At 37.9% G+C, this 25,062-nt stretch overlaps 1 protein-coding gene across 3 annotated transcripts in view; it reads left to right on the top strand.

Moving 5' to 3' along the window:
* The first annotated feature begins 1,862 nt into the window (after positions 1-1,862).
* Positions 1,863-25,062, top strand: part of LOC128689318 (mitochondrial ribosome-associated GTPase 1) — a 38,609-nt gene continuing 15,409 nt past the window's right edge. Inside the window, exons 1-3 of one of the 3 annotated variants that reach the window (XM_070085038.1) lie at positions 1,863-2,142; positions 9,370-9,530; positions 23,500-23,654. In XM_070085038.1, the coding sequence (XP_069941139.1) occupies positions 1,971-2,142; positions 9,370-9,530; positions 23,500-23,654 (488 nt within the window). In that variant the 5' untranslated portion in view covers positions 1,863-1,970. Of the gene's footprint in view, positions 2,143-9,369; positions 9,531-10,219; positions 11,387-23,499; positions 23,655-25,062 lie in introns of those variants that run through there. The other 2 variants (XM_070085042.1, XM_053777468.2) reach the window with 2 other exon arrangements.

Genomic DNA, 25,062 nt, shown 5'->3' with positions numbered 1-25,062 from the left:
TTAGGTTAGGTTAAATTAGGTTAGGTTAGGTTAGTTTAGGTTAGGTTAGGTTAGTTTAAGTTAGGTTAGGTTAAGTTAGGTTAGTTTAAGTTAGGTTAGGTTAGGTTAAATTAGGTTAGGTTAGGTTAGGTTAGTTTAGGTTAGGTTAGGTTAGTTTAAGTTAGGCTAGGTTAGGTTAAGTCAGGTTAGTTTAGTTTAGGTTAGGTTAGGTTAGTTTAAGTTAGGTTAGGTTAGTTTAAGTTAAGTTAGGTTAGGTTAGGCTAGGTTAGGTTAGGTTAGGTTAGTTTAAGTTAGGTTAGGTTAGGTTAGTTTAAGTTAGGTTAGGTTAGGTTAGTTTAAGTTAGGCTAGGTTAGGTTAAGTCAGGTTAGTTTAGTTTAGGTTAGGTTAGGTTAGTTTGTTAGGTTAGGTTAGTTTAAGTTAAGTTAGGTTAGGCTAGGTTAGGTTAGGTTAGTTTAAGTTAGGTTAGGTTAGTTTAAGTTAGGTTAGGTTAGGTTAGGTTAGGTTAGGTTAAGTCAGGTTAGGTTAGGTTAGGTTAAGTCAGGTTATGTTAGTTTAGTTTAGGCTAGGTTAGGTTAGTTTAAGTTAGGTTAGGTTAGGTTAGTTTAAGTTAGGTTAGGTTAGGTTAGGTTAGTTTAAGTTAGGCTAGGTTAGGTTAAGTCAGGTTAGTTTAGTTTAGGTTAGTTTGTTAGGTTAGGTTAGTTTAAGTTAAGTTAGGTTAGGCTAGGTTAGGTTAGGTTAGTTTAAGTTAGGTTAGGTTAGTTTAAGTTAGGTTAGGTTAGGTTAGGTTAGGTTAGGTTAGGTTAGGTTAAGTCAGGTTAGGTTAGGTTAGGTTTAGTCAGGTTATGTTAGTTTAGTTTAGTTTAGGCTAGGTTAGGTTAGTTTAAGTTAGGTTAGTTTAAGTTAGGTTAGGTTAGTTTAAGTTAGGTTAGGTTAGTTTAAGTTAGGTTAGGTTAGTTTAAGTTAGGTTAGGTTAGTTTAAGTTAGGTTAGGTTAGTTTAAGTTAGGTTAGGTTAGGTTTGTCAGGAAACAGAACAAGTGTTTCTTGACGCGGGTCTTAGTCAGATGATGACCCACAACTGCAGCTTTTAGTCATCTGACCGAGTCTTTCCACTGGCTTATCCCTCCAACCCTTTAGAAATTATGGCTATATGATTATAACCATTTCATATATAACATAACTGTGTAATGAGTAGTAGACTGGTTCTTATAAGGTTATTGGTGTGTCTGAGCGTGCTAAAAATGAATTTACAGAAATTAAGGATTTTATTTCGAGATATAAATCCATAACACTACTACATGTATACTTCTTGTTAGCCTAATAATGGATATACACCATTTTTGTTAAGAAAATAAAATAGGGAATTAGATCGCGGTGATGAGATTAAAATCAACACATTAATCTACCTAATATTAAGTTAACAATGTTTGTATTCAATATTTTCATTACTGTGCAATACACCAATCAGTATATTACATACATAACATTTATTATTAAATATATATTTATTTTGTATGTATATATGTCAGCAGTTTCGACAATGCGTTAATAACATCACTGGGGTTAAACACATCAATTAATATGAAATATACAACAAATAATATTATTAATGCGAATAATGTACTAATTTTTAATGTTTAATTTTTAACTTTTATTATTATATATTAAATAATCATCGAGTATTAGGATCAATCTGCCCGAAATGCACCGCATATTAGCGGCTGTCTTTTTTACCTAACAATACTTTACTACATGTAAACTACATTAAATGTATACTACAGAAAAGAAATATTTATTATTATTAATATTATTATTATTAAGTTTAATAATTTCGTTGAGAGTGAATGTTGGAGGGAACAGCTGATGTTTGTTTTGATGTTTGTTGGTTGGCATGTTGACGGCTGAGCTGTGAGGACTCTTGTTATCTCGTGGTAAGAATAATGTCTAGAGGTGACTGGGATATTTGAGCTGATGAGTGACGAAGAGGAGGCCACGTGTAGCGTGGGAGGCGAGGAGGAGGAGGCCGCCACGTGTAGTGTGGGAGGCGAGGAGGAGGAGCTGGAGGAGCCGGAGAGACCCTCAGCTTGGACCTCTGGCTGGGACGATGAGAGCAACGATGTGGAGGCTGACCCCGACCCCCACGGTGCGTCATGCTGCCTGAGTGACCTACATGACCTTCATGACGCTATGTGGTGGTTATAACCCTACATGACCATCATAACACTACGTGACCATCATAGCACTACATGACCATCATAACCCTACATGACCATCATAACCCTACATGACCATCATAACACTACATTACCATCATAACCCTACATGACCATCATAACACTACATTGCCATCATAACCCTACATGACCATCATAACACTACGTGACCATCATAGCACTACATGACCATCATAACCCTACATGACCATCATAACCCTACATGACCATCATAACACTACATTACCATCATAACCCTACATGACCATCATAACACTACATGACCATCATAACCCTACATGACCATCATAACACTACATTACCATCATAACACTACATTACCATCATAACCCTACATGACCATCATAACCCTACATTACCATCATAACCCTACATGACCATCATAACACGACATGACCATCATAACCCTACATGACCATCATAACACTACATTACCATCATAACACTACATTACCTTCATAACCCTACATTACCATCATAACCCTACATGACCATCATAACACTACATGACCATCATAACCCTACATGACCATCATAACACTACATTACCATCATAACACTACATTACCTTCATAACCCTACATGACCATCATAACACTACATGACCATCATAACACTACGTGACCATCATAACCCTACATGACCATCATAACCCTACATGACCATCATAACCCTACATGACCATCATAACACTACATGACCATCATAACCCTACATGACCATCATAACCCTACATGACCATCATAACACTACATGACCATCATAACCCTACATGACCATCATAACCCTACATGACCATCATAACACTACATTACCATCATAACCCTACATGACCATCATAACACTACATTACCATCATAACCCTACATGACCATCATAACCCTACATGACCATTATAACCCCACATGACCATCATAACACTACATGACCATCATAACCCTACATGACCATCATAACACTACATGACCATCATAACCCTACATGACCATCATAACCCTACATGACCATCATAACCCTACATGACCATCATAACCCTACATGACCATCATAAAACTACATGACCATCATAACCCTACATGACCATCATAACCCTACATGACCATCATAACCCTACATTACCATCATAACCCTACATGACCATCATAACCCTACATGACCATCATAACCCTACATGACCATCATAACCCTACATAACCATCATAACCCTACATGACCATCATAACCCTACATAACCATCATAACACTACATTACCATCATAACCCTGCATTACCACCATAACCCTACATGACCATCATAACCCTACATGCCCATCATAACCCTACATGACCATCATAACCCTACATGACCATCATAACCCTACATTGCCATCATAACCCTACATGACCATCATAACCCTACATTACCACCATAACCCTACATGACCATCATAACACTACGTGACCATCATAACCCTACATTATCACCATAACCCTACATGACCATCATAACCCTACATAACCATCATAACACTACATTACCATCATAACCCTACATTACCACCATAACCCTACATGACCATCATAACCCTACATGCCCATCATAACCCTACATGACCATCATAACCCTACATGACCATCATAACCCTACATTGCCATCATAACCCTACATGACCATCATAACCCTACATTACCACCATAACCCTACATGACCATCATAACACTACGTGACCATCATAACCCTACATTACCACCATAACCCTATTGTTTCATACTTTGAAACAATGCTCTTCTCCAGACTGAGGGACTGACCACCTCAAAACTTTAAGGGTGATGGACTGATTACATCGTCTTCAAGTATCTTCTGCTTCTATCAACTTTTCTGTACTTGACTGAAGAAGCCTACTGTGTAGGCGAAACGTTTCCTAATAAAGATACCTAACTGTTGCATATGTGTCTTACCTAACATAACCCTACATGACCATCATAACCCTACATTACTACCATAACCCTACATGACCATCATAACACTACATGACCATCATAACCCTACATGACCATCATAACCCTACATGACCATCATAATCCTACATGACCATCATAACCCTACATGACCCATCATAACACTACATTACCATCATAACCCTACATTACCACCATAACCCTACATGACCATCATAACCCTACATGACCATCATAACCCTACATGACCATCATAACCCTACATGACCATCATAACCCTACATGACCATCATAACCCTATGTGACCATCATAACCCTACATTACAACCATAACCCTACATGACCATCATAACCCTACATTACCACCATAACCCTACATGACCATCATAACCCTACATGACCATCATAACCCTACATTACCACCATAACCCTACATGACCATCATAACCCTACATTACCATCATAACACTACATTACCATCATAACCCTACATTACCACCATAACCCTACATGACCATCATAACCCTACATTACCATCATAACCCTACATTACAATCATAATCCTACATGACCATCATAACCCTACATTACCATCATAACCCTACATGACCATCATAACCCTACATTACCACCATTACCCTACATTACCATCATAACCCTACATTACCATCATAACCCTACATTACCACCATAACCCTACATTACCATCATAACACTACATGACCATCATAACCCTACATTACCATCATAACCCTACATGACCATCATAACCCTACATTACCACCATAACCCTACATTACCATCATAACCCTACATTACCAGCATAACCCTACATTACCATCATAACCCTACATGACTATCATAACCCTACATTACCACCATAACCCTACATTACCACCATAACCCTACATTACCATCATAACCCTACATGACCATCATAACCCTACATTACCATCATAACCCTGTGTGACCATCATAACCCTACATGACCATCATAACCCTACATTACCATCATAACCCTATGTGACCATCATAACCCTACATTACCATCATAACCCTACATGACCATCATAACCCTACATTACCACCATAACCCTACATTACCATCATAACCCTACATGACCATCATAACCCTACATGACCATCATAACACTACGTGACCATCATAACCCTACATTACCACCATAACCCTACATTACCATTATAACACTACGTGACCATCATAACCCTACATGACCATCATAACCCTACATTACCATCATAACACTACATGACCATCATAAGCCTACATTACCATCATAACACTACGTGACCATCATAACCCTACATGACCATCATAACACTACGTGACCATCATAACCCTACATGACCATCATAACACTATGTGACCATCATAACCCTACATGACCATCATAACCCTACATGACCATCATAACCCTACATGACCATCATAACCCTACATGACCATCATAATGCTATATGACCATCATAACCCTACATGACCATCATAACACTACGTGACCATCATAACCCTACATGACCATCGTAACACTGTGACCATCATAACCCTACATGACCATCATAACCCTACATGACCATCATAACCCTACATGACCATCATAACCCTACATGACCATCATAACCCTACATGACCATCATAACCCTACATGACCATCATAACCCTACATGACCATCATAACCCTACTTGACCATCATAACCCTACATGACCATCATAACCCTACATGACCATCATACCCCTACATGACCATCAGAATCCTACGTAGCCATTATAACCCTACATTACATTCATGACCTTACATATATTCATGACTTCATGAAATTCATGACTCCCTCATGATCATGATGCTCATGACAATCATAACTCTACATGACCGTACGTGACTATCACGACCCTACATGACCATGACCCATTACATAATCATCACCCTACATGACCATCAACCTACATGACATTCATGATCCTACATGACGTGCATGGCTCTACATGCATGTCTCTACATGACCATGACCTTACATGACCATCATCCTACATGACTATCGCCCTACATGACCTTCACATAATGGCAGATGGTATGGGAATACTGACAAATTGTACTTGATGGAGACACTTAAGAATTAATTGGAAACTTTATTTAAGTTTTTCACCTACTGTTTGTGTCTTTATGAACTGCAATACAGCTCATGACCCTATATGACCTTAATGAACCTACTTGACCTTTTATGACCCATGACTTGTGGCAGGGCATCCATCTGGGTGGGCCATCACCTCCACATTGCATCCTCCATAACCTTTCATAATTCTTCATTATCATAACCTGCAGTGGTGCCTTTACCAAGGGCCACTGCTCCCACAGTGCCATTCCTTCATGACCTATATGACTTGTGGCAGTGCCTCCGTAGGGGGTCCCCAACCCCAACGGCACATTCTCTTATAACGACTTGTATGCCAAGTGGCAGTACTTCTGTTGAGGTCCCTGACCTGTTGTTAGCATGATCTTTGGCACAGTTGTAGTCTAGGCACTCTTGTTTTGTGCTGTCAGTGGACTTGGGCCAGCATTGGCTCTTCTTGTGTGTCACAATTGACTTTTTTTATACGAGTAAAATTTCTTAAATTTTCATACTCCAGTAGTTGCTTACTGTGTTTTGTTTCTGCATTTTGTGGGAGACATATTTCCTCTACATTTTTTAAAGTTATCTTATATTACTTGAAATGCAGCCCAACATGATATTGCCTCTCTAGACTGACCATTTTATATTTATTCCTTCTGGTATATTTGGGGGGTCCTTCACCAAACATATTAAATGCTTTAGGGGCAAAGGTTTTGATGTATTTCAATTGATGTGGTATCTGGATGAACCACTTAGTTGAATATTCATGGCTGAGAGGTTCTTCATCTGGCCCTTCTGTGTAACACAATGTATAGCACTAGACATGTTTTACCTTAACTCAGTAAAACAAAAGATCTGTACAAAGCACTGTACTGGAAACAAAACATATAGCAATAACAAAAAGGACTGGATTTCCCATGACTCACAAAAAGCATAGTAATATCCATTAACCAAAAAATATGACTATGAAAATTACAAGCTAGACCTAGTTCCCCCCCCCCCCCACCAAAAAAAAAAAAAAGAATGGCTACAATACTTATCAGTGTAATCAGAACACTGAAAGACACAGAATGCCACTCAGTGTGCTGTATGATTGACAGATATCTCATTTCCCCATGAATATAATAATAATAATAATAATAATAATGATAATTTTAATGCAGTACAGTACAACATAACTATTTACAAGATTATTGGGTTTCACAAACTCACCTAAAAGAACAATAATGACCTAGATGTTGTTTACAACAATAATTACTAGTAAATACTGCAATGCCAAATTTTTAACATTAATTTCTACATTTTGTTTGACAACAGCAGTCTTCATGATGTTCAGGGATTTGGATCGGAGGTGCTATGTTTGTTTTCTCAGCCTTTTTTTTTGTAACACTGGCCACCTCCCACATACATAAGGAAAAAAAAAAAATACTTTCACTGGCACTCCTTCAATCACTGTCTTGCCAGAAGTGTGTTGACATCACAGTTCAGACGGCGTTCTGAACTGCAACATTCCTACTCCGCCTTCAGAATTCAGGCACTGTACTTCCCACCTCTAGGACTCAAATCTGTCTTGCCAGTTTCCTCTCCCTTCATAAATGTTACCTTGCTCATATTCCAACAGAACATAGAGTCGTAAATACCATGTGCCTCTACTCATATCTATCTAACATACTCATAAGTATTAACCCAGGAAGGTTAATAACCTAGGATGGCCCAAGCAAGCCAAGCAGTGTGGCTCATTTTCATTGGGGTCCTTAAGTCTTCCTCTAGGATGGAACTCTAAACAGTTGGCTAACTGCTAGGTATTTATTTACTGCTAGGTGACCATTGGCAATGGGTGCAAACAATATTTAGCACCACCCAGGATCGAATGCATTTCTTTTCGGATGCGAGTCAAATGCTCTAACACTGAGCTATAGGTAAAGCATTAAGTAATCATCCATTTCTGTATAAAATTTATATTACATTTTAGCCAATAATATGTTTGTTACTTGTAAAAAATGGTGTCATTAAAATAATCATTTAACTAAAGGCTATGATACAATGGTGGAGAAGAAATTTGTATGCCCATTGTAAATTATACCAAACTTAGCATAATAATTTTTATATGATATTATAGCTTGAAAACTAAAAAAACAGTATTGCTCTTTAATTTTCAGCTTATGAATGAAGGCTCAGGATAAATAAATTTTGGGGTGTCATCTCATAACTGTTTTTTTAAACAATACATATTTTAAAACTTAAATGTCTTTTCTTCCATTGTTTAATGATAAGCATGTTTAAGATTTGGTACAGTTATTAAGGTCTCCTATTTTTACATTGTAGGAATTACCAGGCAAGTGTACATGTACTGTTTACCTGATTTCCATACTTTGTCAAGAGTTTTACAAGACTAGTACGTATATAGAACAATTTTGTTTACATTTTATTGTTTCTTTGTAAAGTGCTTAGGTACCCTGTTATTTGGAGCTAATATAAATTTGTATGTACTGTACTTTTGTAGAATTTCTGTGAGAACATCATTGCAAATTGTTTTAACTTAATTTTGAGAATAAATTCTGTGAATAATTTTTTTGATGCACATCTCAATTTTTAGTGAGAGTGAAGATACTTGTATTTTCCACAGTACTGTGTTATGATTTATGTAGTTTTGTCTAATCATCATAGAGGCATGATGACTAATGTACAACTGAATGCTTTCAGCAGCACATACTGTATTTGGCACATTTTACATGAGTTGCTTTTCATTGCACTATTAATATATGAAAAGTTAAGAATGTCTTCCACTTGTCACTCTGTACCTCTTACCAGTCTTTGTTTCTCAGTTTTGTAAATACGTGTGTGTGTAAGAACACAAAGCAGAGAGGAATGGAGTGAAGAAGGAGACTTCTCTCAGCAAAATCATTGAGCTTCAGTATTTCCTTAAAACCTTAAAAAAAAGTTGTAGTATTATTGATATTAGCTTGAGGGCATGACATAATTATGAAAAAAGCATGACTGGTTGTTAGTACTGTACAGTGCTGTGCAATGATTATCATTACATGTGATTTTTATTTACATTTTGTAGCAACGCCTGAGCGTGAAATCTTGTGGGCCTGTGAAAATGGCAAGCAGAGTGTTGTTGAGGAAATCTTAAAGGAGCATCCAGAAGCTGTAGGTGCAACAGACAGTGATGGGTACACTCCATTGCATCGGGCTGCGTACAGTGATTTTCCAGACATTGTTAAGGTAAAATAAGATTTTTAAATCCATACCCATCAGAATGCAGACATTGTACTTCCCACCTCCAGAGTCCTTAAGTTCAGGTAACAAGTTTTCTTGAATTCCTTCATAAAGGACACCTTTCTTGTATACAGCAAGTCCCAATTTTGAAATGTGGCTGTACAAATGGATACTGCGTGTAAAGCATGACCATCTTTTGTATACTTAATTTTAATGAATACAAAATAATTGGAAATTGAAACACAAGGAAGGCAACTCTTGTAAATTTGGATTGCTCTCTTTATGTGAAAAAGGAGGATAAGTAAAAATTAAAATCATAGATCTGTATTGATATTATAATGGAAGTTAGGTTCATAAAACATAAAATAAATGACCAGGGAAACTTGATCTCATACTGATTATGGGTAGCTTACAGATACAGTGGACCCCCGGTTAACGATATTTTTTCACTCCATAAGTATGTTCAGGTGCCAGTACTGACTGAATTTATTCCCATAAGGAATATTGTGAAGTAGATTAGTCCATTTCAGACCCCCAAACATACACGTACAAACGCACTTACATAAATACACTTACATAATTGGTCGCATTCGGAGGTAATCGTTATGCGGGGGTCCACTGTATAATGTTTTTGACCTGTCAAGAGTATTATTAATTAGATATTAAAATATTTAAGTAATGCAATGTATTTACAGCTACTTTTGAGTGCTGATGCTTCAGTGACTGCAAAGACTGTGGACGGCTGGACTGCTCTTCACTCAGCTTGTCGTTGGAATCACTATGATTGCGCTGTGATTTTAATCGAAGGTGGGAGTGACATTAATGCTGTTACTAACAGTGGACAAACACCTCTCCATGTTGCTGCTGTTAATCCTCAAGCGCACCAAACTCTTCAGTTGTTGTTGATGAATCGCATGGTGAAGCCACTCCTGACCAATAGCAATGGTGAGACAGCGAAGGATCTGGCAATGAGAAGTGGACCATATGGATATTTATTCGAGGCTACTGATCCTGTCTTAAATGTCTGTGAAGATCAAGAATGAAAAAAAAAATTCAGGTGTTGACTTCTGATCTGGAACTGTATCTGGAGAATTATTTATAGATTAAAACGTTCAGCTTTTGAATTTAATTATATTTTTCTACAATGATCTTTGCCTGTGATGACAATATGTTAAGGTCCAGTGTATACAGTACTGAAAAGCCTATATCACAGCAGTTATATCAGTTACATAACATTTTGAGATTCTGTACATTGGATTGAAAGATACAACAAAGTGTTAAAAAAAATGGCTACCTTCGTTGTCAGACATGGATTACGAATGCGAGAGCATTTTAATATAAAAAACCACGATCTTGCTCATTGGTTCCCAGGACACATGGCAAAAGGAATGAACCAGATGCAGCGGAAGCTAAAAAGTGTAGATTGTTTAATAGAGGTACATGATGCAAGAATTCCAATATCGGGAAGAAACCCCTTATTCGAAACTAAGTTAGGTCTATCATCTCTCAAACCTCACATTCTTATTTTAAATAAAATGGATCTTGCTGACCTGAGAGAGAAAGATAGTATTGTAAGCTATTACAAAAATCAAGGAGTGAAGGACATATTATTCACTAACTGCAAGAGGCCTGAAAGTTATGGTATAAGAAGAATAATTCCTAGGGTCTCCTCACTGGTACAGAAATCTGAACGTTACCACCGCTCTGAAGAGAGAGAATATCAGATGATGGTTATTGGTATACCAAATGTTGGAAAGTCATCACTCATCAATGCTCTGAGAGCCAGGAACATAAGAAAAAAGAAAGCTGCTCACGTTGGAGGACTTCCTGGTATAACGAAGAGTGTACAAGAGAGAATAAAGGTAAGTTCCCCAGGAGGGCTCTGCTCTATGGCACTTCTCTAATACATACATTTCAAATTACAACCAAAAATTCATTTATGTGGCTCCCTGATTCACTATTATGGTGTGTGCATGCCACTCTTTGTTTACATCCTTCGTGAGCTCCGCGTCTGTCGATTATGTCTGGGAACTCCAAAGTTTCAAGTGTTTTAAAGTTGTTGCATATTTTATATATTTTTTTTTTTTTTTCAACAAATCGGCCGTCTCCCACCGAGGCAGGGTGACCCAAAAAAGAAAGAAAATCCCCAAAAAGAAAATACTTTCATCATCATTCAACACTTTCACCACACTCGCACATTATCACTGTTTTTGCAGAGGTGCTCAGAATACAACAGTCTAGAAGCATACACATATAAAGATACACAACATACCCCTCCAAACTGCCAATATCCCAAACCCCTCCTTTAAAGTGCAGGCATTGTACTTCCCATTTCCAGGACTCAAGTCCGACTATATGAAAATAACCGGTTTCCCTGAATCCCTTCACTAAATATTACCCTGCTCACACTCCAACAGATCGTCAGGTCCCAAGTACCATTCGTCTCCATTCACTCCTATCTAACACGCTCACGCACGCTTGCTGGAAGTCCAAGCCCCTTACCCACAAAACCTCCTTTACCCCCTCTCTCCAACCCTTTCGAGGACGACCCCTACCCCGCCTTCCTTCCCCTATAGATTTATATGCTTTCCATGTCATTCTACTTTGATCCATTCTCTCTAAATGACCAAACCACCTCAACAACCCCTCTTCTGCCCTCTGACTAATACTTTTATTAACTCCACACCTTCTCCTAATTTCCACACTCCGAATTTTCTGCATAATATTTACACCACACATTGCCCTTAAACAGGACATCTCCACTGCCTCCAACCGTCTCCTCGCTGCTGCATTTACCACCCAAGCTTCACACCCATATAAGAGTGTTGGTACTACTATACTTTCATACATTCCCTTCTTTGCCTCCATAGATAACGTTTTTTGACTCCACATATACCTCAACGCACCACTCACCTTTTTTCCCTCATCAATTCTATGATTAACCTCATCCTTCATAAATCCATCCGCCAACACGTCAACTCCCAAGTATCTGAAAACATTCACTTCTTCCATACTCCTCCTCCCCAATTTGATATCCAATTTTTCTTTATCTAAATCATTTGACACCCTCATCACCTTACTCTTTTCTATGTTCACTTTCAACTTTCTACCTTTACACACATTCCCAAACTCATCCACTAACCTTTGCAATTTTTCTTTAGAATCTCCCATAAGCACAGTATCATCAGCAAAAAGTAACTGTGTCAATTCCCATTTTGAATTTGATTCCCCATAATTTAATCCCACCCCTCTCCCAAACACCCTAGCATTTACTTCCTTTACAACCCCATCTATAAATATAATTAACAACCATGGTGACATTACACATCCCTGTCTAAGACCTACTTTTACCGGGAAGTAGTCTCCCTCTCTTCTACACACCCTAACCTGAGCCTCACTATCCTCATAAAAACTCTTTACAGCAATCCATAAATGCAATAAAAACTTCCCTATCTTTATCTAAATACTGTTCACATATATGCTTCAATGTAAACACCTGATCTACACATCCCCTACCCACTCTAAAACCTCCTTGCTCATCCGCAATCCTACATTCTGTCTTACCTCTAATTCTTTCAATTATAACCCTACCGTACACTTTTCCTGGTATACTCAGTAAGCTTATTCCTCTATAATTTTTACAGTCTCTTTTGTCCCCTTTCCCTTTATATAAAGGGACTATACATGCTCTCTGCCAATCCCTAGGTACCTTCCCCTCTTTCAGACATTTATTAAACAAAAGTACCAACCACTCCAACACTATATCCCCCCCTGCTTTTAACATTTCTGTCATGATCCCATCAGTTCCAGCTGCTTTACCCCCTTTCATTTTACGTAATGCCTCACGTACCTCCCCCACACTTACATTCTGCTCTTCTTCACTCCTAAAAGATGGTATACCTCCCTGACCAGTGCATGAAATTACTGCCTCTGTTTCTTCCTTAACATTTAAAAGTTCCTCAAAATATTCTCGCCATCTACCCAATACCTCCATCTCCCCATCTACTAACTCCCCTACTCTGTTTTTAACTGACAAATCCATATTTTCCCTAGGCTTTCTTAACTTGTTTAACTCACTCCAAAATTTTTTCTTATTTTCATTAAAATTTCTTGACAGTGCCTCTCCCACTCTATCATCTGCTCTCCTTTTGCACTCTCTCACCACTCTCTTTACCTTTCTTTTACTCTCCATATACTCTGCTCTTCTTATAACACTTCTGCTTTGTAAAAACCTCTCATAAGCTACCTTTTTCTCTTTTATCACACCCTTTACTTCATCATTCCACCAATCACTCCTCTTTCCTCCTGCCCCCACCCTCCTATAACCACAAACTTCTGCCCCACATTCTAATACTGCATTTTTAAAACTATTCCAACCCTCTTCAACCCCCCCACTACTCATCTTTGCACTAGCCCACCTTTCTGCCAATAGTCGCTTATATCTCACCCGAACTTCCTCCTCCCTTAGTTTATACACTTTCACCTCCCTCTTACTTGTTGTTGCCAGCTTCCTCTTTTCCCATCTACCTCTTACTCTAACTGTAGCTACAACTAAATAATGATCCGATATATCAGTTGCCCCTCTATAAACATGTACATCCTGGAGCCTACCCATCAACCTTTTATCCACCAATACATAATCTAATAAACTACTTTCATTACGTGCTACATCATACCTTGTATATTTATTTATCCTCTTTTTCATAAAATATGTATTACTTATTACCAAATTTCTTTCTACACATAGCTCAATTAAAGGCTCCCCATTTACATTTACCCCTGGCACCCCAAATTTACCTACTACTCCTTCCATAACATTTTTACCCACTTTAGCATTGAAATCCCCAACCACCATTACTCTCACACTTGATTCAAAACTCCCCACGCATTCACTCAACATTTCCCAAAATCTCTCTCTCTCCTCTACACTTCTCTCTTCTCCAGGTGCATACACGCTTATTATAACCCACTTTTCACATCCAATCTTTATTTTACTCCACATAATCCTTGAATTAATACATTTATAGTCCCTCTTTTCCTGCCATAGCTTATCCTTCAACATTATTGCTACTCCTTCTTTAGCTCTAACTCTATTTGAAACCCCTGACCTAATCCCATTTATTCCTCTCCACTGAAACTCTCCCACCCCCTTCAGCTTTGTTTCACTTAAAGCCAGGACATCCAGCTTCTTCTCATTCATAACATCCACAATCATCTCTTTCTTATCATCTGCACAACATCCATGCACATTCAGACTTCCCACTTTGACAAATTTCTTCTTCTTATTCTTTTTAGTAATCTTTACAGGAAAAGGGGTTACTAGCCCATTGCTCCCGGCATTTTAGTTGACTTTTACAACACGCATGGCTTACGGAGGAAAGATTCTTATTCCACTTCCCCATGGATATAAAAGGAAAATTAATAAGACCAAGAACTATTAAGATAAAATCAAAGAAAACTCAGATGAGTGTGTATAAATAAATGTGTACATGTATGTGTAGTGTGACCTAAGTGTAAGTAGAAGTAGCAAGACATGCCTGTAATCTTGCATATTTATGAGACAGACAAAAGACATCAGCAATCCTACCATCATGTAAAACAATCACAGGCTTCGTTTTACACTCACTTGGCAGGACGGTAGTACCTCCCTGGGTGGTTGCTGTCTACCAACCTACTACTATATTTTATATATGCTCTGATATAATTGTACTTATGTGTACCTATACTTAAATAAACTTATAAACTGTGCTGATGTGCATGTACACATTAAAATCACTAAGAGTGCCTCAGTAGTGTTGATGATGCCATAATAATAATTAATAATAATAATAATAATAATAATCACTGGAGCTCTTTAGATGTCATATATTACATTAATATAGCATTTTCATTAATCCATCTATGATATTTTTTTCAAAATTATATAAGAAACACGCTACATACACCAACAGTAGAACAAATTGACATAAATGTGAGATATGGTAGCCTGGCGGTTTGTAGGAGTGATGACAAGAATTAAGTTTTCTCAAATCCAACACCAGAGAAGCTGTGTACAGTATAGTATTACTGTGTGGTAACTGTAGAAAAATATTCCTTTCATATCCCTTCACTCATAGCATCATTCGCTCTAAAAAATGATGTATTGGATGAACGTATATGAACCGTGTTCATCGGGCAGCCCACCATCTGTTCACTCTCAGTTTGTTTACAGTCTCCATGTCTTTCTCATTCTCTCATTTACGATGGCATCTAAGGGTAGTTGTGAAAAAAAGAAAATATATACAATTATAGCAAAATAAATAGCATAATTGTGACGTGTGGTCACTAGACGGGCTACCACATCTACCACATCTACCACACATGACTTACTATAATAAATAATACTCACCTCGCCTCACTAAATCCCATCCCTGGCAACACTCCCCCCCGCACTCTTCATAGATCTAAACTTACTCCCTGTTCAGAACATCCACACTTGCTACTGTGCAATCTATATCTACAGGGCCTTAAATTCCAATATTAACCTTGACCTAAAACGCTTTCTTGATAGTTGTGACAGGATCCACAGGCATAACACCAGACACAAACATCTCTATGACATTCCCCGTGTTCAACTAAACCTTTATAAAAATTCAATGTATTTCAAAGGACCTAAAATCTGGAACACCCTACCTGAAAACTCTAGAACTGCAGACACATTCATCACTTTCAAAACTACAGTTAGAAAACATCTTATCTCCCTGATACACCCTGTCAACTAACTACATGATAACCACCTGGTGGTTCATAATTACATTCACTCACCCACTGACTATAAACCCAGAAATACTAATCTTAATCTTAAAATAATAAATCCTAACTAGTCATAAGTTTGCCTATGATACTCCAATATAGACACCTTGTATTGTGCCAAAACAAAAGCATTCACATTGCTAAACTCACAAATTATGTAGTCACTTAGCCTTAATACCATAATCTGTAAGGATTTAATGTTAAGAATTAATTTAAGTCTGCCCGAAATGCCTAGCCATGCTAGGTGCTCTAGTGGCTCCCTCTGTAATTAGTATTTTATAACATGTAAACCACACAATACCCAAAACCTGTAAACCCCATATTGTAACCCAACTTGAATTGAACATTAAAATGGTATAAAATACCGACAGGTTGTTAGGTAAGACACATATGCAACAGTTAGGTATCTTTATTGTGAAACGTTTCGCCTACACAGTAGGCTTCTTCAGTCAACTTTTCTGTACTTGACTGAAGAAGCCTACTGTGTAGGCGAAACATTTCACAATAAAGATACCTAACTGTTGCAATTGTGTCTTACCTAACAACCTGTCGGTATTTTATACCATTTTAATGTTCAATCTGTCAGACACTGCAACACAAGGGTATCTTGGTACAGACCTGCAATCAACTTCGACAACTTCCACTAGTGAGAGAGGCTGGATTTGAGAGGGACCTGCCTTCTCAACATCTGAGTTCTTATCTCTCCTAGTGGCCTACGTCTCACCTCTTGGCGCTATAAAAAGCTCCATCCTGTCACTTCTTCTCCATATTGTTTCATACTATGGAACAATGCTCTTCTCCAGACTGAGGGACTGACCACCTCAAAACTTTAAGGGTGATGGACTGATTACATCGTCTTCAAGTATCTTCTGCTTCTATCAACTTTTCTGTACTTGACTGAAGAAGCCTACTGTGTAGGCGAAACGTTTCACAATAAAGATACCTAACTGTTGCATATGTGTCTTACCTAACAACTTGAATTGAATTGAATACATTAAGATTACAAATATTTTAGAGTAAGTAATGAGCATACTGTATGTGCATTTTACTTCTTTATTGTTCTTTATACCTAGTTATATTGCTAACTTATATAATAGTGTAAACATGTTATCAGGCATTTAAATTCATTTAAAAGTGAAAAAGGACGATTCGCTTTACAGCAATTTTCGCTTATGGCAGTAGCCGGGAACCTAACCCACTGTATAAGTGGGGCCCCTTTTGTAAATGCATCTTTGTAACTATTTCATAGTCATTTTATTTTTCTACAAAACAGAGCAGAGTAGTACTGTAACCCATATAGATTTTATACAGTTTTTTAATATAATACAGTCTCTCCTCACTTAACGACGTACTCGTTTACTGACGGCACGGACTTATGATGGGCTCTCTGACCAGTTTGCATACCCAAATAATGTACATATATTAGACCTGATTTCCTCTATTCTGTTTATTACAATATACAGTGCACTATTGTATAAACATTTGAAAATATACCAGAAATGTTATAAATGGTGCAAAGGTGACATTAAAACAATATCAGAAATGGTTGACACAAACCCACTACCATTATAGTATGCTCCTCATTTAGCGACAAATTTGTTTACTGGAGTGGTCTTAGGAACGGAACTCCATCATTAAGTGAGGAGAAGCTGTAATATTTATCTGTAGCAAGTAAGAGAGAATTGGAGTAAGAGGTAGATGGGACAAAAGGAAAATGGCAAGAGCAAGTAAGAGAGAGGTGAATGTATATAAACTAAGGGAGGAGGAAGTTAGGGTGAGATATAAGCAACTATTGGCAGAAAGGTGGGTTAGTGCAAGTATGAGTAGTGGGGGGGTTGAAGAGGGTTGGAATAGTTTTAAAAATGCAGTATTAGAATGTGGGGCAGAAGTTTGTGGCTATAGGAGGATGGGTGCAGGAGGAAAGAGGAGTGATTGGTGGAATGATGAAGTAAAGAGTGTGATAAAGGAGAAAATGGTAGCTTATGTGAGGTTTTTACAAAGCAGAAGTGTTATAAGAAGAGCCAAGTATATGGAGAGTAAAAGAAAGGTGAAAAGTGGTGAGAGAGTGCAAAAGGAGAGCATGTAAAGTAAAAGGACGCATTTGCAACTAATGTGACATTTTATTGTGGCAACATTTTGCTCTCCAGGAGCTTTGTCAAGCTGTAACGGCTTATCAAAGCTCCTGGAGAGCGAAACGTTGCCACAGTAAAACATCACATTAGTTGCACTTGTGTCATTTTACTTTACATATTGTCGGTAATTCTACCAACATTATTATGAAAGGAGAGCAGATGATAGAGTGGGAGAGGCACTGTCAAGAAATTTTGATGAAAACAAGAAAAAATTTTGGAGTGAAATGAACAAGTTAAGAAAGCCTAGGGAACGAATGGATTTGTCAGTTAAAAACAGAGTAGGGGAGTTAGTAGATGGGAAGCTGGAGGTATTGGGTAGATGGCAGGAATATTTTGAGGAACTTCTAAATGTTGTTGAAGAAAGGGAGGCAGTAATTTCATGCACTGGCCAGGGAGGTATAACATCTTTTAGGAGTGAAGAAGAGCAGGATGTGAGTGTCGGGGAGGTGTGTGAGGCATTATGTAGAATGAAAGGGGGTAAAGCAGCTGGAACTGATAGGATCATGACAGAAATGTTAAAAGCAAGGGGGGATATAGTGTTGGAGTGGTTGGTATTTTTGTTTAATAAATATATGAAAGAGGGGAAGGTACCTAGGGATTGGCAGAGAGCATGTATAATTCCTTTATATAAAGGGAAGGGGGACAAAAGAGATTATAAAAATTATAAGGGAATAAGTTTACCGAGTATACCAGGAAAAGTGTACAGTAGGGTTATTATTGAAAGAATTAGAGGTAAGACAGAGAGTAGGATTGCAGATGAACAAGGAGGCTTTAGAGTGGGTAGGGAATGTGTAGATTAAGTGTTTACATTGAAGCATATATGTAAAGAGTATTTAGATAAAGGTAGGGAAGTTTTCATTGCATTTATGGATTTAGAAATGGCATATGATAGAGTGGATAGGGATGCAATGTGGCAGATGTTGCAAGTATATGGAATAGGTAGTAAGTTACTAAATGTTGTAAAGAGTTTTTATGAGGATAGTGAGGCTCAGGTTTGGGTGTGTGTGGGAGAGAGGGAGATTACTTCCAGGTAAAAGTAGGTCTTAGACAGGGATGTGTAATGTCACCATGGTTGTTTAATATATTTATAGATGGGGTTGTAAAAGAAGTAAATGCTAGGGTGTTGGAGAGAGGGATGCTATTAAATTATGGGGAATCAAATACTTTTTGCTGACGATACTGTGATTATGGGAGGTTCTAAAGAAAAGTTGCAAAGGTTAGTTAACGAGTTTGGGAGGGTGTGTAGAGGTAGAAAGTTGAAAGTGAACATAGATTAGAGTAAGGTGATGAGGGTATCAAATGATTTAGTTAAAGAAAAATTAGATATCACATTGGAGAGAGGGAATATGAAAGAGGTGATTGTTTTCAGATATTTGGGAGTTGACTTGTCAGCAGATGGGTTTATGAAGGCTGAGGTTAACTATGGAATTGATGAAGGAAAAAAGGTGAGTGGTGCATTGAGATATCTGTGATGTTATCCATGGAGGCAAAGAAGGGAATGTAGGAAAGTATATGGTACTAACACTTTTGTATGGGTGGAGATGTCCTGTCTAACTTCAGTGTGTGGTGTAAATATTATGCAGAGAATTCAGAGTGTGGAAATTAGGAGGAGGTGTGGAGTTACTAAAAGTATTAGTCAGAGGGCTGAAGAGGGGTTGTTCAGGTGGTTTGGTCATTTAGAAAGAATGGATCAAAGTAGAATAACTTGGAGTGCATATAAATCTGTAGGGGAAGGAAGGTGGGGTAGGGGCCGTCCTCGAAAAGGTTGGAGGGAGGGGGTACAGGAGGTTTTGTGGGCGAGGCGCTTGGACTTTCAGCAAGCATGTGTGAGCGTGTTAGGTAGGAGTGAACGGAAAGATATTGTTTTTGGGACCTGACGAGGTGCTTGAGTGTGAGCAGGGTAATATTTAGTGAAGGGATTTGGGGAAACCAGTTAGCTGGACTTGAGTCCTGGAAATGGGAAGTGCAATGCCTGCACTTTAACCCGTAAACGGTCCAAGCAGATCTACGTTCACATGTGTAGTGCTACAAAAGTAGATCTATGTTTTTTTACATATTTTCAAATATAACAAAAAAAAAAGTAGATCAAAGTTTTTTTTACACATTTTCAAATGTAAAAAAAACAAAAAGAAGATCTACTTTCTTTACATACTTTCAAATGTTAAAAAAACATATACAGTGTACCCCCGGTTAACGATATTTTTTCATTCCATAAGTATGTTCAGGTGCCAGTACTGACCGAATTTATTCCCATAAGGAATATTGTGAAGTAGATTAGTCCATTTCAGACCCCCAAACATACAAGTACAAACGCACTTACATAAATACACTTACATAATTGGTCGCATTCGGAGGTAATCGTTATGCGGGGGTCCACTGTATATACGTTTGCACCGTTTACGGGTTAAAGGAGGGGTTTGGGATATTGACAGTTTGGAGGGACTTCTGAATTATCGTATCTGAGCGCCTCTGCAAAGACAGTGATTATGTATGAGTGAGGTGAAAGTGTTGAATGATGAAAGTATTTTCTTTTTGGGGATTTTCTTTCTTTTTGGGTCACTCTGCCTCAGTGGGAGACTGCCGACTTGTTGAAAAAAAAATAGATAATAATACATTATAATTATTATAATCATAAGTGCTAAACCCACAAGGATCATATAGCAGATAATAATATAAAGCAGAATGCATTAGGGTTTAGCAGTTTCTTATCTGCAGGTTAAACTTTTAACATTTAGAAATATCCAAATACTAGGTGGAGACATTGTGGGTTGTCAGCGGTGTCCTGTTAACAAGCAGTAGAAGAGAAAGTAAAATATTAACATACAAGGGGCAAAAGAAAAAAAGCAGCAGTGAAAGAAAAAGACACAAATAAGAAAATGAGAGAATGAGTAAAAAAAAATACAGAAAAGATAATACTGAATGTGCACATATTCAGCAAAGACTCCTTTACCTTCATGCTTCTCTGACAGACCATTAACTAGTCTCCGTGAGACTAGTTAATAGTCTGTCAGACCAAAACGTCATCATGTGTTTCAGTCTCCTGTGTGCGGGTTATTCGTGTATTGTTCCAGTCATAGTATTGTGCTGTTTGTATTCCTAGGATTTATTTGTTTTATTTTCAGATTGTTTGTGAATTGTTATATTTTTATATTATAGTTTTGGCTTGCAATGGAAGCATATAACTGTACAGCAAACCTTTGATTTTAACAGATTAATAGAGGAATACTGGTGACTGGTAATGGTAATTGTAGGGGATAGAGATGAGTTTTTTTTTTTTTTGCACACAAACCAATTTTACAGGCTAAAAGCTGTTATCCTACCTCAGCTCATTTCAGAGCCCAGCCCTATCTAAGGTATACTACCATCGTCAGGATGTGACCCACACCAGTCGGCTAACACCCATGTACCTATTTACTGCTGGATGAACACTTGCAGCATGTAAGGAAATATACCCAATGTTACTGTGTGCACTGTACATGCATTTTTTAGGCTAGCTATATTGCTCACTTAATATATGATTGTGTAAACATGTTAGCAAGTGAAAAAAGGCTATGATTCACTTTACAGTGGTATCCTGAAACCTAACCTGCTGTATGAGTGGGGCCCTCCCATATTCTTTATATTGTCAAAAGATCTGAATAACCTTTTTATCAAAGTGCTTTGTAAATTTATCAACTTCCTACCTTCTGTTACCAACTGGTTTTCATAACTCCTTACATTTCACTCCCTAGCAAAATCTTGTTTAGTAAAGGCTTGCCTCGTTAAGTATCTTTGTTTTACCCTAGTCTTCAGCAGGTACATGACTTGCAGCTCGGTGGTAGAGCATCTGCTTCACAACCATTAAGGATGCAATTTCAATTATGTAGTGAGAGAAGACTTATGTAAACCAACTGCCTCAGGTGTTAGTTGACTGTTGTGGGTTTCATCTTAGTGAAGAGATCTGAAGGACCTTCACAAAAAGAAAGCCACACTGCTTGGTTTTCTTAGGTTATTGTGGATTAATAATCTTGAAGATAGATGAAGCTGGCAAAGGAGTGAGTGGAAGAAGACCGAAACAGAAAAGAACAGTGAAAATGGATAGATGAAGAAATAGGTAACAAGTCTTGTACTGTGCCATAGTGTACTCTTAAGAGAGCAAATGTACTACCTCATCCACTAGGAAAATGATAGGATGGATAATGAGAACCTTCAAAACTAGGGATGCCAAGCCCATGATGATTCTCTTCATATCACTTGTGCTCTCTAGGTTGGAATACTGCTGTACACTAACGGCCCCCTTCAAGGCTGGCGACATTGCAGACCTGGAGAGTGTACAAAGAACTTTCGTGGCACACATAAGTGCGATAAGGCACCTAAACTACTGGGAACGGTTGAAGGTCCTTGATCTGTATTCCCTCGAATGCAGGTGAGAGAGATGCATGATAATATACACTTGGAAGGTCCTGGAGGGATTGGCACCAAACCTGCACACGAAAATCACTCCATATGAAAGCAAAAGACTTGGCAGGAGATGCAACATTCCCCCAATGAAAAGCAGGGGTGCCACGAGTACACTGAGAGGCAACACAATAAGTGTCTGGGGCCCAAGACTGTTCAGTTGCCTCCCAGCATACATAAGGGGGATTACCAGTAGACCCCTGGCTGTCTTCAAGAAGGCACTGGACAGGCACCTAAAGTCAGTACCTGACCAACTGGGCTGTGGTTCGTATGTCAGCTTGAGTGTGGCCAGCAGTAACAGCCTGGTTAATCAGACCCTGATCCACCATGAGGCCTGGTCTCAGACCGGGCCACGGGGGCGTTGACCCCCAAAACCCTCTCCAGGCAATCTCCAGGTAAATATAGAGGAAGCAAGAATTAAAAAGATAGTACTGTATTAACTTGTTAAATGTATGAAGTTGTATGATGAGAGGAATATGCATATTTTACAGCTAGACAGGCAGAAAAGTATACAAGTAAATATTTTTATGAATTACTATTCTGGTATTTTTCATAAAAATGTACGATGAATATTTTTATGAATTATTATTCTAGTATTTTTTTGTTCTTTTAAGGTTTGTGAGTACCCTAAAGTTTACTTACTCGATACACCTGGTGTGATGTTTCCAAAGATTAAAGATATGGTGACTGGCCTGAAGCTAGCACTGGCTGCCACCATTAAGGACCATCTGGTTGGCGAAGACATCATTGCAGACTACCTTCTGTACTGGTAAAATAATAAATGATAATTGTATTGGTTGTAGAAAATCCTACTTATACGAAATATCAACTATTAAGCTTCACATGTCTTTTTTTTTGCACTCTCGATTTTTTTACTGTTTAAGCATGCATATTTTTAGTTTATATTTTTGTTCTTCATCCCTTTATCTCTTTTAACTGTGATATACCTAGAAAATAAATTGCCTGTGTGTGAAGTTGGCAATAAACGATTACTCATCGGCAAATATTGCTAGTGCAGATGCGCCAGCAATATTTGCTTTTTACAATTTATTGATGCCAAATTTTGATTGTTTTACAGTTTTTATTATTTTAAATGTTTAACACTATTTAAACTATTTCTTTTCATATTAGATGTGTTTCAAGGAGTTTTAGTACTTCAAACATGGGGAAAATTCTTAGCCCGACATTGTTCCACTTAAAATACACAGCATAAATTAGTCCAAATAATTGTTGTTTACCTAGGTAGTAGGTTGGTCAACAGCAACCGCCCAGGGAGGTACTACCGTCCTACCAAGTGAGTGTAAAACGAAAGCCTGTAATTGTTTTACATGATGGTAGGATTGCTGGTGTCTTTTGTTTTGCTACTTCTACTTACACTTAGGTCACACTACACTTACATGTACAAGCATATATATACACACCCCTCTGGGTTTTCTTCTATTTTCTTTCTAGTTCTTGTTCTTGTTTATTTCCTCTTATCTCCATGGGGAAGTGGAACAGAATTCTTCCTCTGTAAGCCATGCATGTTGTAAGAGGCGACTAAAATGCCAGGAGCAAGGGGCTAGTAACCCCTTCTCCTGTATAACTTACTAAATTTAAAAAGACAAACTTTCATTTTTCTTTTTGGGCCACCCTGCCTTGGTGGGATATGACTGGTTTATTGAAAGAAAGAATTGTTGTTTATTCAGTTTTTTACTGATTTAGTCTGCTATCACTGTGATAAAGGAATAATTATGATATTACAATTGTTTCATTGTAAAATACTCATCAAAACATATAAATAAATCATATTGTTTGATTATATTGGATTATCCTGGGTTAATTATTATGGTACATATTTCCAAGCAGGGTAATATTTTGTGAAAATATTCAGGGAAACTGGTTAGCCAAACTTGAGTCCTGGAGATGGGAAGCACAATGCCTGCACTTAAAAAGAGGGATTTGGAATATTTGCTGTTTGGAGTGACATCCAAACTGTCGTATCTGAGCACCTCTTCACAGACAGTGATTGTGTGTGAATGATGGTGAAACTGTTGAATGATGGTGAAAGTTTCTTTTCTTGGGTCACTCTGCCTCAACAGGAGACTGCCGATGTGTTAAAAAAAAAATCCAAGGATAGTGAGGCTTAGGTTAAAGTATGTAGGAGAGAGGGAGATTATTTCCCAGTAAAAGTAGGC

The sequence above is a fragment of the Cherax quadricarinatus genome, chromosome 1 (assembly GCF_038502225.1).
Source record: "Cherax quadricarinatus isolate ZL_2023a chromosome 1, ASM3850222v1, whole genome shotgun sequence".
In the NCBI taxonomy this organism is placed as follows: domain Eukaryota; kingdom Metazoa; phylum Arthropoda; class Malacostraca; order Decapoda; family Parastacidae; genus Cherax; species Cherax quadricarinatus.
The sequence above is the reverse complement of the archived record's forward strand: the minus strand, read 5'-3'. Positions and strand labels throughout refer to the sequence as shown.